Source organism: Chionomys nivalis, chromosome 16, assembly GCF_950005125.1.
Source record: "Chionomys nivalis chromosome 16, mChiNiv1.1, whole genome shotgun sequence".
NCBI classification, from domain to species: Eukaryota; Metazoa; Chordata; class Mammalia; order Rodentia; family Cricetidae; genus Chionomys; species Chionomys nivalis.
In genome coordinates this window covers 42,474,076-42,488,975 of record NC_080101.1, presented here as the reverse complement: position 1 = coordinate 42,488,975, position 14,900 = coordinate 42,474,076, and the positions used below count along the sequence as shown (strand labels likewise).

At 47.4% G+C, this 14,900-nt stretch overlaps 1 protein-coding gene across 1 annotated transcript; it reads right to left on the bottom strand.

Moving 5' to 3' along the window:
* Nucleotides 1-9,899: 9,899 nt before the first annotated feature.
* Nucleotides 9,900-14,034, bottom strand: Pou3f2 (POU class 3 homeobox 2). Its single transcript, XM_057790624.1, has one exon. The coding sequence runs from the start codon at nucleotides 13,862-13,864 to the stop codon at nucleotides 12,530-12,532; it is 1,335 nt and encodes a 444-aa protein (XP_057646607.1). The 5' UTR covers nucleotides 13,865-14,034; the 3' UTR covers nucleotides 9,900-12,529.
* Between the last annotated feature and the right edge of the window lie 866 nt (nucleotides 14,035-14,900).

The following is a 14,900-nucleotide window of genomic DNA, read 5'->3' as shown; positions in this document are numbered from 1 at the left end:
CACATCTGAAACTAAACAGGTTTTCTCCACTCCTCCCTCTTCTTCCCATCTGACTCATCCAAATAAGGCCCCTGCCTCTCCATTCAGTTCTCCTTGTTTCCAGCTCCTCCAGCTCCTGGAACATCATTATTACCCACCCACCACCTTCTTTCAGACTTTCTCGGCTGGCCATGGAGTCTAGTGTGTTCTGCCTGCCTTTCCTAGCCAATCTGGCTTCTGTCCCCTACAACCCACGACAACCTGTCTCATGTGCCACGCCAGCTTCCCCAAAGCATTATTTTCATTGAATCTTCCCACTGCAACGACTCTTAATTGCCGTTTAAACCTAATTAAAACTTCCTTAAGCCCTCCAGCAGTTAACTCTAGGCTCTCTCTGCTGGCAGCCCTGGAGTGCGGATCCTGGTCTGTGGTTCTCAGTGACAACCCTACCCACCCTCTGCGTCCTGCTTTTATGCAAGCTGCTGCCTATTTAGAGTGCACACTCGGTGCCTCTTGCAAGGCATTCTTTCTTCTGCTTTGCTTGCTTGTTTAAAGTGAATTTACGGTTGTCCCATTCTAGCTGACTCCAACTGAGAATCCCAAGGTGCCCTTTACCAGTTGCATGAGGGAATGTGGCCTGCATCATTCACGTCTTAATGGGGCGCGCATACTTGTTAGCTAAGAGTCTCTGCTTGACTGCTAAGTCCTGCTCTCCTTGGGACTGGTGACCCGGTCTTTCCTGTACCAATTCAGTCTCCGGTGAGAAGACTTTAGATCGTGCTGGCTTTATGTAGTTCTAGAACTCCGGGTTCCTGCCTATCCTACCCAGAGAACATGTATTGCTTTGGGGGCTTTAGGCACCACAGACAACCCTCTCCTCTGACCGCTCAGTTAGTGAGAGAGGACTGAGGGACACTGACAGCGGTGTCCACTGGGGTTATTGCACGGCAGGAGATGATAGGACCGGGATCTCTTACCGCTTCTGGATCTCATCCGAGTGTTTAACGCTCCCAAGAGTGCTGGATTGTGGTGACTAGGAGTTCTAGCTGCACCCTGCATGCAAGCATGGGCAGCGGCGATGTGGGGCGGCCCGGCCTTCTGATTTTAGCTTTCCACATCATCGGAGAAAATCTTTATCTGGCACAGCAAACCCAGCTCATTAATGGGAAGGATCCAGGACCTGCCAAACCTCTAGCAGGAGGGAATCCCTTCATCACTTGTGGCTGGAGTGCGGGCTTAGCAGCTTGAGCAGATCCCTCTCTGCCGCCCATAACCAACCAGGAATCACCTTGCTCCCGGCATAGTGGAAACTGGAAACTCTGCTCCCAGGAGGGGAAGAACTGTCCTGGCCATTTTCTCTCTTCCCAAGTGATAGCGGGCACTTCTTTCTTTTGCTCTATATAAGGGTCTTTGGGCAGGGGGACAGAATTCCTGAATAGAATGAACCCCTCCCCATGGTGCTGCTTCTGGAGCTCGATGAGGGTTCTTGTGTGATCCAAATCCTGGATATTTCCAAACCCAGAGATGGGACCCATCAGCATTGTCGCCAGTGCTTAGCGATGTTGATCCTTGTCAGTGCTGCGGCTTGAATTGGGTTAGTTTCAAGTGTATGAACCCAGTGTTCTTTTTGCGACTGGCTCAGGCCGCAATAAAAGATACCTAGAGAAGGATGCTGTCAATGTCAAGAAGTTGAACGGCGTTAAAGAAATGGACCGGTTTGCAGAGCACCAGGTGAGTCCTCACTGGCATAATAGATTAGCTACATTCATTGCAATGACTGGAGTATGGAACCCGCAGTTCTAACGGTGTTAACTACAACCTCAGGCCTGGGCTTTGTAAGTACAAGGAGTCTAGTGAACTGCAGGCAAAGTGGTCAGAATTACCCCTGGATAATGCAATTGAGACGCGTGTCTTTCCTTCTCCCACACCGGTAAACACAAAGGTGTATCCTTACTTTTAGGCTAATAGGATTTCTTGCTGGGCAGTCACAGCAGCTGCCTCTATCAGAGTCTGCTAGGACCACTCTACATATCAGACTTCCGATTTATTTAGTGTTTCCATGTTACGTAAACGCCACTCGGAAAGTTTGAAGAAGCTGTCTGCCCAGCCTGCACGTGAAGAAACAGATCTGGAAATACCACTGGATTTCCCCGGTATGTTTGCTGACTGTTGAGTACAGAGAGGGGACGCAAACTCTGCTGCTCTCACACAAGCCGGTTCAGTTCCATAACCGCAAATGGGAACGGCCTACTGCTCTTGGCTATGTGTAAAGGCAGAGGAAGGAGACAGACTGGTGGTGAAAATGGCGCACCGTGTGGGAGAAGGGTCCATTTACTAGACCCCACAAGAAGCAAATGCTAGTTTAACAGATGAATTGAGAACAAATGAATTCTAATAGGAATTTCAGAAGTGGGGCTATTTTCCCTCGTCTGGAAAATTCTTTAACAAACGTGTCTTTGTGCAAGTGACCCCCTTAAATAAAGTCACATTTTTTTTTTATAAAGTCACATTTGAACTCCAAAACCAAACGGACATGCTGTATAAAAAGATGTCTGAGGTCAAATCTTGACAGGGTTAAAACAGCATATTTTGGGCCCTCCTCGCCATTCAACTGTGGCTTCCAACTTGATATTCTCATCTTGATTCCTATGAGAATCTGAGGATTTTTTGACGCATGGAATACTTGCTTATTACAGCTACACTCATAGGAACTAAACGTTGGGATGCAATCCTTTCTTCTTGCCTTTGTTGGGCAACTTTTGGTAAAAACTGTCCTCTCCAGTGATACTTCAAACCTCTACTCAGGAAACCACATTGGACATTCAGAAACCTGTGTATGAGTCATGTGATGGAGTCACCTTCATAACTTTTTCCAGAGGGATTAGGCAAAAAATGTAGAGTGGGGAGAAGCGGGAAGCGGATTCTAATTGGAAGCTCAACATTTGATAAGAACTAGACTGTAAAATCAAGTGTAGTTGCAAGATGATGCCACGGTGAGGCGCCAAAGTTCTACTAGGCTAAAGCCTGCACTCTTCTTGGGGTGAGAGCAGATGCACTGGGGGGAGGGGGGCATAGAGGGATGGGGCTAGGGTGTCCTTTATTCTCCTGTTAAACTAACCTAGGAGACTTCGTTACGTAACAAGTCTGTGAGTGGGGAAAGAAGACTTTGTTAGAGAGGCGGTAGTCCGGGTAAACTCTTAGAACCGAGGAAAATCTCGGGACTACTGAGCAGACTTTGGAGCACAAACGGTTCTCTCCGCTTCAGAAATTCTTTGGCTTCTTCTCAAACCGGGTCCCACGACCTCTTTTGAAGGCCGCTTAGATTTGATCAGGGTCCTCCCCTCCCACACTCACCCCACCTCCGCCTCACCCCCAACCAAACTAGCGACCTTGCCCATCCTGCACCACCACCACCACCACCAAGCTTCTGGGTGCCCCCTCCCATGTCTGGGGTCGTTGCTTCCACGAAGCCCAGCTCTTTCTCAACGGGACGCCGGCGTTGCAAGTCTCCTCCTGCAGCTCCCCCCCACCCCCACCCCAGGACTCTTCAACAGGGATAAAGAGCCGCCTCCCCCGCCTGCAATAGCCCTGGATGCTCAGCCGTCAGCTGCCGGGAGGCGCTGATTTCATTCCCGCGCGGCAGTCGCTGTCGGGGGTAGGGGGTTGGGATGGGGGGGGGTGCTGTGGGAGTGGGGGGTTGGAGCCCAAGGGCTGGCGGAGCGGGAGGCGGCGGCCTGGGCCAGCAGAAGCTGAGCTACGGCCCGCTAGGGTTTATTACATCCCAAAGGTTAGGAACGCGCATTTAGAGACACGATAATCCGAGTTTAAATATTAAAAGTAAAATCAGAACCAGTGGAGTATTTACCTAGAGACCGAGCAGATCTCTTTTGGCGAGGGGAGAGGACTCTGAGGAGACCGTGCACTAGCTCTTCTCGGCCCTAGTGGCACCATCAGGGCAGTCGGGACTCAACTTGGTCTCCTCTCCCAATGAGGTGGGAGAGTCTGAGACCCCCTCGCTTTCCCAAGAAGATCATAGACCTTCGAGTTTGGTCCAGATCTTTTGCTTTGTCAGATTTCCTTTTTTAAGGGCTTCACGGACTAACACAAAAGGTGGCGAAAAGTGCGTTGGATCAATAGCAAAGATTGTTATTTAGATAACGAATTAATCTCCCTGTTATAATACTTTTTCATAGTGAACTTTGTACCCCTTCCGTAAGAAAAGGGAATTTAAAGGGAAAAAGTCTCAAACAGGATTAAGGTTTTAATTACAACACCCTATCGAAATAGTATGTTTGATGAGCTGATCTTATCAATTAATAGTAACGTTAAGGCTGTAGAAACAGAGTCACAGAAAATATGCTTAAGGGAGCCTCTATAAAGTAATCGCCCCTAGGAAGGGAGAGAGCCAGCAGGCCAGAGATACTGTGTCAAGAAGGTCTAGGATCCGCGCCTCTCTTACTCGGTCCCTGGTCGGGAGCGCATCTGGGGCAGGGGGCTGCGCTGGCGGAGGAAAATAACAAATAAGCAAGCCTCTTCCAAGCCGAGGCCCACATCAAAGTTGGGGACCGATAAGGGCGGTGCAGTTCACTGAGTTTGGGTCAGCGTTGTATTCGAGGGGCAAATAAAGTGATTTGAACATGCATCAACAGTTTTCCATAAAATACGAGTTAAAAGAAGTAATAGAAGTAATCACTGTCTCCTCAAATCAAGTAGAAAACATTTCAATGCACTAATTAGAGTAATTAGAATAATAAGCCTCTGCCTATATGTGGTAAGACAATGTGTACAAACAACTTTATTTAATGTATACTGGTAATCAGCGATGCGTGCCTGCTTGAATGCTCAGCGCAATAAAACTACCCTCCGTCCGCCCAAACAATCAAATACAAATTAGTTTAATGATTGTGCCTGCTGAATGTCTTAGAAATCCACAGGCAGAGGCGAGTAAATAGAAGCATCCCTGTTTGTGTGCGACCCTGGCCCGGCTGGCCGCAGGGCCCGGTGAGTGACCACCACAGGCAGACGCGGCTGGAGCAAGCAGGACGCTCCAGCACCGGGGGCTGAACCAGGCCCGGTGACCGCACAGACTGCGCTTGACCGGAGTCCCTGACAGTGTGGTTGGTCTGCCTTTCCCACCACGGTCAGCCAGCTCCCGATTCTACAAGGAAGCTCAAGAGACGTCCAGCACTCCGGCCACCCTCAGCGCCCCTCCCCACTTCCAAGAGGCGAAAGGCCCTATGGAATCCCCAACTCCCGTCTGCGAGGTTTTTTGAGAGTTTCTTTCCACATGGAAACTGCTTTGGAGTTTAGGGAAGGCTGTGGGCTGGAAGCATCCACCAGCCTGAGAGTGAGTGGCCGGCCAAGGAGAGGCCTCCAGTCCTGGGGCGCGGCCCGGAACTCATGGAGGCTCCCCTCTGATCAGAAGTACAGGGTACCCAGGGGTCCTCCCCCCCCCCTGCCCCCGCACTCGTCTCTGAGGAACTGACATTGGACTTTAGGCTCACAAGTGAGTGGCAGGTTCCTGGAAGTTAGAGAACCCTTTTCTTCCTTAGGTTTGCGCTTAGAAGAGAAAGTCCCTCTCCGCTGGAAGCCGGCCGCTGAGACCAGAAACTATCAGAAGTTTGCTGAGTGGGAGCCAGAGGAGCACACGTTTAGAACTTCGTTTCCCAACTTTTGGCGGTTCCCCTTCAATGCGCAGCCTCCACTAGGCTAGGAACCGGCCAAGTGACTTCCCAGCAGCCTTTTGTCCTGCCTCCACTTTCCCTGCTGTGGTGCCCAACTCCCAAGCTGATTGTTGTCCAGGGACTTTGCGGAGTCTAAGGGAAAAGGATGGCGGGCAGACAGTTGGGGAGATTCACTAAAGCTCTAACTTCCCAGTCACCTCTGTGCTCCAGGCACTTCTGTCCCTGCCACCCGCTGCCTGTCGCCAGGGTCTTCCTAGTCTGGTACTTGCATTTCTCTGCCCACGGGCGAACACCATACACCCCATACATCAGTACTCAAAGCAGCACCCCAGCCTCAGGCCCTGACAGAGGCGCTCACCCCTACTGACCGCCCTTGAGAAGAGAGACTTGGGATCCACCTCGGTGACCGCCCTTCCCACGGAGGTCAGAACTTCGCTGCCCAAAAAAATTCCCGATTTGCCGCACCTCTCAGCCAGGCCCGGGCAGACAAGGAATGACCAACTCCCCTCACAGGCTGTTCTTCGGTGCTCTGGTCAGCTGCCGAGGTCCCCTAAGACCTCCATTGAGTCATGGTAGACGCCTGGCAGTAAGTCAGCACCCATTCCTGCCTTGCCCGGTAGCTGTAAGAACTTTGAAGGAATATTTGTTAGGGGTAAACAACATCAACAAAAGTTATTAATGTCAAATAATTCTCTCCAGAATCCTGCGCTGTGGAACATAAAAGGTCACATAGAAATTCCTCTGACAGAATGAGATTTCTTCTGAGGGGGGAGGGAAGGAGCGCCCACATTTTGCTCATGGATTTGCTTGAACCTTAAAGCCCTTGGATTACAATGGCCAATTTGTGTTACAAATTTACAAGGAACTTTCTTTTCTCCACTCTGCTGCCAAACTCTGTGGCCGTGGATTTTGGCCTGTGAAGCTTAAAGAGAAAAAAATTTCCCTTCCCTTTGTAAACAACAAAGGTAGAAGAAACGCTGGTGGGAGGGAAAAACATATGACCCCAGTTTTTCAAAAAGACCTCAAGTTCCAATTTACTACACAGCGAAGTAGCCTAATGACGCATATGGCACGTGAAGGGTTAAATCACAACAATCAAAAATCCCCACTAGCTTTCTCAGACAGGGCTCTAACATACCAAAACCCTTGGCACTGTGTGTGTGTGTGTGTGTGTGTGTGTGTGTGTGTGCCTTTACCCACCAGTCTCATTCTCAAGCAGGGAGAGAAATTTGAGGGCAAGTAACAGACTTTTCCAAAGCCCAGGCTCTTTAGACACAAACCACTTATGGAAGCTCCCTTGCCCCCACCCCCATTCCAGACAAAGAGCTATAAAAACTCAAAAAGACGGGAAGAATGGACTTTAAGATATAGATGCACTTTTACTGGTGTATTAAATAACATAGCAGACATTTTTAAAAAAGAAATACAACTTAGTGTTACCAACAATCAGAATCCTAGGAACAATAAGAGACTAGACTGTTTTGATGGGATGTGATATTGTCTCTAATAACCTCTAACAGCTAAGTCGAGGAGCAGTGTCTTTAAGGTCCAGGAAAGGTCCTACATAATAAAGTTGATTAACTTTTTTTAAAGAAGAGAAAAAACGTTCTGGTTTTTCCCTGCACAAACGCCAGAACAATGTGAAAATATTCTGATTGTTTATCTCCACACCCAAGCAAAGCCCTGAAGTAGCTGAAAATCATTTCCACCACTCCAGTACTTGTCTCTAGATAGGCAGACATTGAAAAACAAAAACAAAAACAAATCATTGGTCCAAGTTCTGGAAACATGGGCCAATTGATTCCACGAATTTGTGAGCTGGGTAGCAGACCCTTTTTGATTTTTCTGATCCTGAATCAAGGGGCAGGAATAGCCATGAGGAGCTCAGTGCTCCTCTCCTGGCCTGTGAATTCCATTCAGAGACTACGTATCATTTCACAAAAGTAAACTTTCCTAGGAGAAAATATTTATCTAACACCCAGATGAACAGACCATTAGTCACATTGTCAAGATTCAGGGTACTTCCTGATGCAGGTCCCCCTTTTGAAGTAAACACCATTCCTTTGCTTTACCACTGAAATATACAAGACGCCCCTATATCACCACCGTTCTTTTTTCTTTTCTGTATAAACTCCATCCTTCAGCCCATTCTTTAATTTGTATGGGAAATTCAATAGAATTTAGAACAGAGTTTCATGAATGTATTGAAAAAATCAACAAAGAGAAACCAAAAAGAGAAGAAATAAAAGGACAATCTCATCAGGCTCCCTGGCACTATCCAGGATGCTTCCACAAGGAGACTAAGGGGTGAGTGAAGACAACACATGTCTGGGACCAGTGCATGCAAGAGCCACCCCCTATAGTCGCTGCTCTGTCATTTTATTAGTTGTTTCCGAAGAAATGAGAAGACAGATTAGTGCCTTTATTAAAACCACTTCACCAGAAAATTCTGACAACCTGTATGTAGCCTCCTCTGTAGGAGCAGGAGGGAGAGGGAAGACAGAAGTGGTTTTGTTGCTGCTATCTGAAACATAAAGGACGTTTCTTCGTGAGAACTGGCAATGTTTAAAATCACCAATCATAATATATTGTTTGTGGCCATTCCTTCCCTATGACCTTCACATGCTCTTTCATATATGATCATTCCCCGTTATGTCTATACATATATAATAAACCTAAAATATGGCATGTTTTGAGCAAACACAAACACTGAGGGTTTTTGTCTTTAGGATAGAGATGGCTTCTCGGTATCTTAAATTACCTCATAGGTTTGTATTAGTGACTATGACTTTTTTTTTTTTTTTAATGTAGTGGGCCTTACATTCTAAGACTGGCACAGAAGCTACTAGAGCATCTTTAGAATCTGAACGGCCAGCATGAGTCAGGAACACAGTGTGCCTGTTTGTTACATGCTATTTCCCAGCCTGTTCTTAGCCCTCCTGGCTAAGAACAAAAATGCCTTCTCAAGGCCCACCGAAATGCCCTGCAGAGGGCAGATGCGGCTTGCTTTCTGCCTTCAGCAGAGGGATATTGACCCAGAACTCAAATCTATACTTAGCTTAAACATTTTACCCATCAGCATGTCTGCGGTCACAAAACACTTCTTCTTCCTGTCACTTCTTGTTCAGACTATTGATAAGATCATTTGGCAGAATCTGTTTGGGACCCATGTAATATTGACTAGGAATTAGAAAGGATGATCAGAGGTAATAAGCCCAGAAACTACTTTCCTAAATGGACATTTCTATTTTAAGTCAGTGTTCCAGGGAGGACTTTAAATACACCAGCAAACTTATAAACTAATTCAAGACTGTTTGAACACCCCACTAACATTAAAAGCTATTTTGCTTGTTTATTTTTTTTTAAGTGCAGTGCTCTGTCTAACACCTGAAACAAACCATTAGTACTATGGCTTGAGTCTCTTCAATACATTCTTCCCCTCCTCTTTAAATTTGGAGTGTGTGGTTGTTATTGTTGTTTGCCTGATGAGAAAGAAGCAATGTTGTAAAAAGTATCTTTCCCAGTGAATCTCAGATAAACAACATGTAGCATCTACTTTTAATCACTTGGTGAACACATGGCATTTTTGTTGATGAAAAGTATTTGTTAATTATGAAGAATAATTTCTAGCCAAGTCTCACTATTCTGAAGATCCCAAATTATCTTAAGCACAAGTGAGTAGAGGCTAAAGTCCACCTAGTTTCACTGAAGCTTCTCTGGACACGCCATTGGCCGACATGCAGCTAACCTGGAAGGAAGGTGTAGAGAGATGGGCATGTATTTGCAAGGCAAATTTTTTTGTTGGTTCAGGAAATGGCAAACAAATAGAAGTTCAAACCGAATGACTATTTGATTTAATACTATAAGGCAGCGAAGGAAGCATTTGGGAACCATGATAGTTTCTGCAAAGAAAAGTCCGAATAGTAGTCCTCATAAAAAAAAAAAAAATCAGGAAAATGTCTCTGAAAGTTATAAACATGGAAGCTGGCAATATATGTATAAGATTTATTCCAAAACTTTGTGAAGAATAAAGGAAGGGAAGTGTCTTATATACAACTGAGCTCAGTATGTCTAAAGTCTAAGTCTAGGTACGGCTTCTCCTCCTCTTAGGACTTGCACTATCTTTAAAAATAAAATAAAGATATTTCAATAATTAGAACAAACTATGAAGGTATTGTGCATTTATGTTTTATGTAATAATAAAATATTACTTTAACATAAATATATAAGGATCTCTGCGCTTTTATTTTCCCCACAAGCACAATCAAATGTACCAAAACAAAGCATTTTTTTTAAAAAAGAAACTGAACAAAAAAAAAAAATGACATCCCATATAGATCTTGCTACCTTCTCATTTAAAGCTACAGAAAACCAGTTTTCAGAACCTTTTGCTCCAAAAGAAATAAATATACATTGAGGCAGGCCACGTAAAACGATATGAAAATATTTCCCTGGGTAGCATTAAGAAAAAGAAAAAATAGACAAAGAAACATTTAAACTATTTCTGCATTTCAAAAGACAGATATGAAACATATATACATATGGTAAGGTTCAGTGGTAACTTTCAATTTTGTAAGCCTATGAGAGCAAGGGAAGCTGTAGGCACACCCTCTGAACCCCAGCTTCCAACCTTACCTACTTGGTAGCAAGGATCTGCAAATTCATTTCCTCCTTTTACCATTGGCTCTTTGCCCTCCTCTGGACTGCTTCACTGGAGTCTACTCCCCACACATCAGGAGAAAGCAGTGTGATCTAACCTGAAATAGCTCTATGCTATCGCCTGTGACATTCATTGGGAAAAATGAAATACAGGCAAATAAATCTGCCCATCAAAAGTCGTCATTTATCTTGCGAAAACATTGAAAATGAAACAATCACAGGTGTTTGAAGAGACAATACTGGATAAAGCATAGTTCCTAAAACCTTACTACTGAGTGCAATGCTAATCTGATGTTGAACCACATTTTTATGGTAGTGAGAATTTAATTTTTTTAAAATAAACATTCATCTAATCCCTAACAAAGAAATAAAACCCCAAACATTTAAGGTTACTAAAAAAAAGTGTTTTCCCTTTTAGCGCCCTTTTGTGCTGATAACTATTGATTTTTTTTAACTGATCACAGTTTAGTGGTGTTAATTTTAATATAGTCATAAGCTTTTTGTCTTGTTTTTTTCGGTTGGTTGTTGTTTTTTTATTACCTACACCTTTCAGAATATTCTATTGTGTTGGGAGTAAACCATTTCCCATCGAAACAAGGTAAAAAAAGAAATACACTGAAAAAAATTCTTAACAAAAGGGGAGAGAGGAAGTATTGAAATGTCCCCCCCACTTCATTTGTCTTCCTTAGTGAAAGAGGGGGAGAACTCTGTCCAAGCTGAACTGATATTTTTCTGTAATAAATTATGGGAGAAGATGATGTAGGACCCAAAGTATGACTTGATAAACAAATGAACTGTTAAAGACAAAACCTGTCTATCATATATATATATATATATACACATATATATGCACATATATGTATATATATGTATATATGGTGTATGCATTTGTGTGCTGAGAAACACAGTCTATGTGTATTTTTTCAAGTTCCTGGGTTTTTTCTTTACCTACAAAAAAAAAAAATAAAAAGACCTAGTAGAGGGACAAAGTTTAACCACTGCTGTCGTCACAACTAATCCCTTATAATTAAGTTATTGAACCCAAAGGCAGAGAACTATACAGTGTGTTTCCCAGTTCTCTCCAGAGTTTCCAGTTTCTTTCTGGTGGACAACTCCAGCAATATATTTAGCCTCCCATTTCTTCTGAGTTCCTTCACGAACGACCGGCCCTGCCTGATAAAATGAAGTGACCGGTCACTCACGATCGATTTTCCTTTTTCTTCCCTACCTAGAAATACTGCCTGAAAATGAAGTTTACCTTGTGGTTTACAAAAACCAGTGCTTACATTTATATCCCAAACAGTATTCCTGCCTTGCATAAAGTGGGGAAACCATACACATTTCCTGAATGCAAACATTTATTTATTTTATATGAAGCCAGTCACTTTGCTTTGATGGAAAGAGCCAATAAATGTTACACCAGGTCTGCGGGGTTTCAAGAAAACCAGAGTTTATAAGCAGTAAGGACAAGGGACATGGGAACACTAGAAATGGAGGTTGGCCAAGAGCTGACTTCTGTCCTCCCCGCTGGAGAAGGTAAAACAAAACAACCCAAAAGGACAGTTTCAAAATTAACAGTGCGTATTGAGGGAAAAAAAAGTTGAACTTGTTAATGTAAACTTCAATTTTCTTGCAGTGCAAATTTGTGTGGTTAAAATTTGCCTATATATTTAAAAACGTGTGTTTTCCCTCTTTCCTGATGGGGACCCATGTTAAATAAACACAGCAGCACGTGTCAACTTTGAGCATTGGGAAGCTGCAGTTTTGTGTTTTGTACGGTTTGGTGGACTTTTCTTTCTTTTTGGTAATTTATTTAGTTTTTCCGGGACACTCTCTCTCTCTCTCTCTCTCTCTCTCTCTCTCTCTCTCTCTCTCTGTCTCTCACACACACACACACACACACACACACACACACACACCACTCCTCTTCACTAAGAGACATTCTATTTCACTTTCTGGGTACTCGTTTGCAAAGGTCAAAACCCATCATTACACCTGCTATCTGTTTTAGGATAGTCCAGTGTCTTAGTTCCTTTCCTTTTCTCTTATTTTCACTATTTTTTCCATTTTTAAAAGACCGGGAAAATAATAATTAAAAATAATAATAAAAAAACAATCAGAAGTTAGAGGGGGAACAGAGGTCCCGTGAAGGACCATGGACCAATGGGGAGGGGGAGCCCCACGCTCTGCCCCTCCCCCTCTTGAGTTCACTGGACGGGCGTCTGCACCCCGTGGTGTGGTGGCGTGTCCCTACTCCCCCCGTACACATCCTCGGCGCCCGGCAGAGTCCCTCCGGGAGGGGTCATCCTTTTCTCTTTCTGTCTCCTGTTACAAAACCAAACTCTCACCACCTCCTTCTCCAGCTGTAAGCTGTCCGCGAGGGAGGTGATCTCCTGGGCCGAGGGCTTGGGGCATTTGAGGAAATGGCTCTCCAGAGCCCCCTTGACGCTCACCTCGATGGAGGTCCGCTTTTTCCGCTTGCGCCCTTGCGCTGCGATCTTGTCTATGCTGGTGGGGCTGCCCGAGGACGAGTCTGCCTCTTCCAACCACTTGTTCAACAAAGGCTTCAGCTTGCACATGTTCTTGAAGCTCAGTTGCAGGGCCTCAAACCTGCAGATGGTGGTCTGCGAGAACACGTTGCCATACAGGGTGCCCAGCGCCAGCCCCACGTCTGCTTGAGTAAATCCTAGTTTGATCCGCCTCTGCTTGAACTGCTTGGCGAACTGCTCCAGGTCGTCTGAGGTCGGCGTGTCCTCGTCTGAGTGCGGGTCGTGGTGTGCGCCTGGGTGGCCCGGTGGGCCTTGTGGGGGAGGTGGCGGGGGCGGTTGCTGGTGAGGGTGAGAGTGCGGATGCGGGTGGTGGTCTGCATGATGCGGCTCGTCGTGGGCGTCCCGCAGGCCGTGGTGGTGCAGCCCAGCCGGCTGCCCTCCTGCGCCCAGCATGCCGTTCACCGTGAAGCTGGGCTGCGAGTAGAGCAAACCGCCGTTGGACGCTCCCATGGAGGGAGGGAGGTGAGCTGCAGTCGCCGCACTCCGCCATGCCCCGGGCCCGGGGTGGTGGTTGGCAGCGTGGTGCACCAGATGTGGCGGTCGCTGTTGTTGTTGCTGCTGCTGCTGCTGTTGCTGCTGCTGCTGCTGTTGCTGTTGTTGCTGCTGCTGTTGGTGCTGCTGTTGTAGCGCTCCTGGCCCGTGCAGCTCATCGCCTCGGCCACCCTGCTGTACCACCACCGAGGGCTTGATGTCCGGCTGGCCTAGGGGGCTGGTGGACCACGGGGAGCCGTCGCCACCTCCCCCGCCGCCTCCCCCGCCTCCTCCACCGCCGCCGCCGCCGCCCCCGCCGCCGTGGGACAGCGCGGTGATCCACTGGTGAGCGTGGCTGAGCGGGTGCCCGTTGCTCTGCAGAGCGCCGTAGTCGCCCTGCACCAGGCTCTGCGCCTCGCGATAGCCCCCTGCGCCCTGCTGCATGCCGCCGGGCGGCTCGGCGTGCACGATGGAGGCGCTGGAGGTGAGCAGGCTGTAGTGGTTAGACGCTGCGGTCGCCATGACTCTCGGAGCCGGACTGGGCGCTCTGGTTAAAGGAGCCGCGCATTTGACAGTTACTTTTCTGCCTGGGGCTCTCTCTCCTTGCTCGCCCCGCTTCTCTCCCTCTCTCTCTTTCTCTTTCCCTTAGCGGGCAGCTCCGACGCCCGCTCCGACGCCTTCTGTTGCTGCTCTTGCTATTACTGCTGCTGCCGCGCTGCCTCCCGCCCGCCCGCCCTCGCTCTTTCTCCTCCTCTCCCTCCTCTCGCTCTCGCTCTCGCTCACTCTCTGACTCGCTGGGCGCTCCCCCCTCTCCCCGCGCTCTCAAGCTCTCTCCCGCTCTCTTGGCAGAGCCCGCTCGCAGCGGCACGCGCCTGGGCCCCGCCCCCTCCGCCCCCTCCCATTGGCTCGGCGCCCTTTGATTTACGTGGATACCGCTAGCAACCTCCCAGGCCGGCGCCACTGATTGGTGCAGAGCTCCACCACCCCCCCTTCCCTCGGGCGCCCAGTCTTCTTAGTCCTTCCTCTGGTACCCCCACCCCCAGCCCAGCGATTCAGATTCTCTTAGTTCTCACCCCCCTCTCCTCTTCTGTCCCCGGCCTCCACCTCCCCTCTCGGATGGGCCCCGCCCCCCATCTGTCTCCCAAGCTGAGAAGCCTGGCAGCGGGGCGGTCCAGGAGCTCTGGTGGACTACAGTCGCTCGGAAGACTTGTACGGGAGGGAGTCTACTTTCTCTTCCGAATAGGTCTTTTTTGGGGGGCGTGTATCGTGGAAGAGAAAGGCTGGGTCTCACCGAGTCAGCAGGAGTCCTATTTTCATTCTTCTAGGGACACACACACACTCTCACACACACGGTGTGTGTGTGTGTGAGTGTGAGTGTGTGTGTGTGTGTGAGTGTGTGTGTGCAGAGCGCGTTGCAATGTCGTTTAAACCTAGAGCTAGAACCAAAGCCAGACTAATTGACGCCTTCTTTCTTACCATGGTTAGAATTACAGCGCACAGGTGTCTTGTGCTCTCGGGTGTATAGATACTTTTGTCCTCAAATAAAGATCCTCACCTT

Bases quoted from the DNA above. Each gene is read 5' to 3' on its own strand.
- Pou3f2 (XM_057790624.1), bottom strand. From the start codon at position 13,864: ATGGCGACCGCAGCGTCTAACCACTACAGCCTGCTCACCTCCAGCGCC.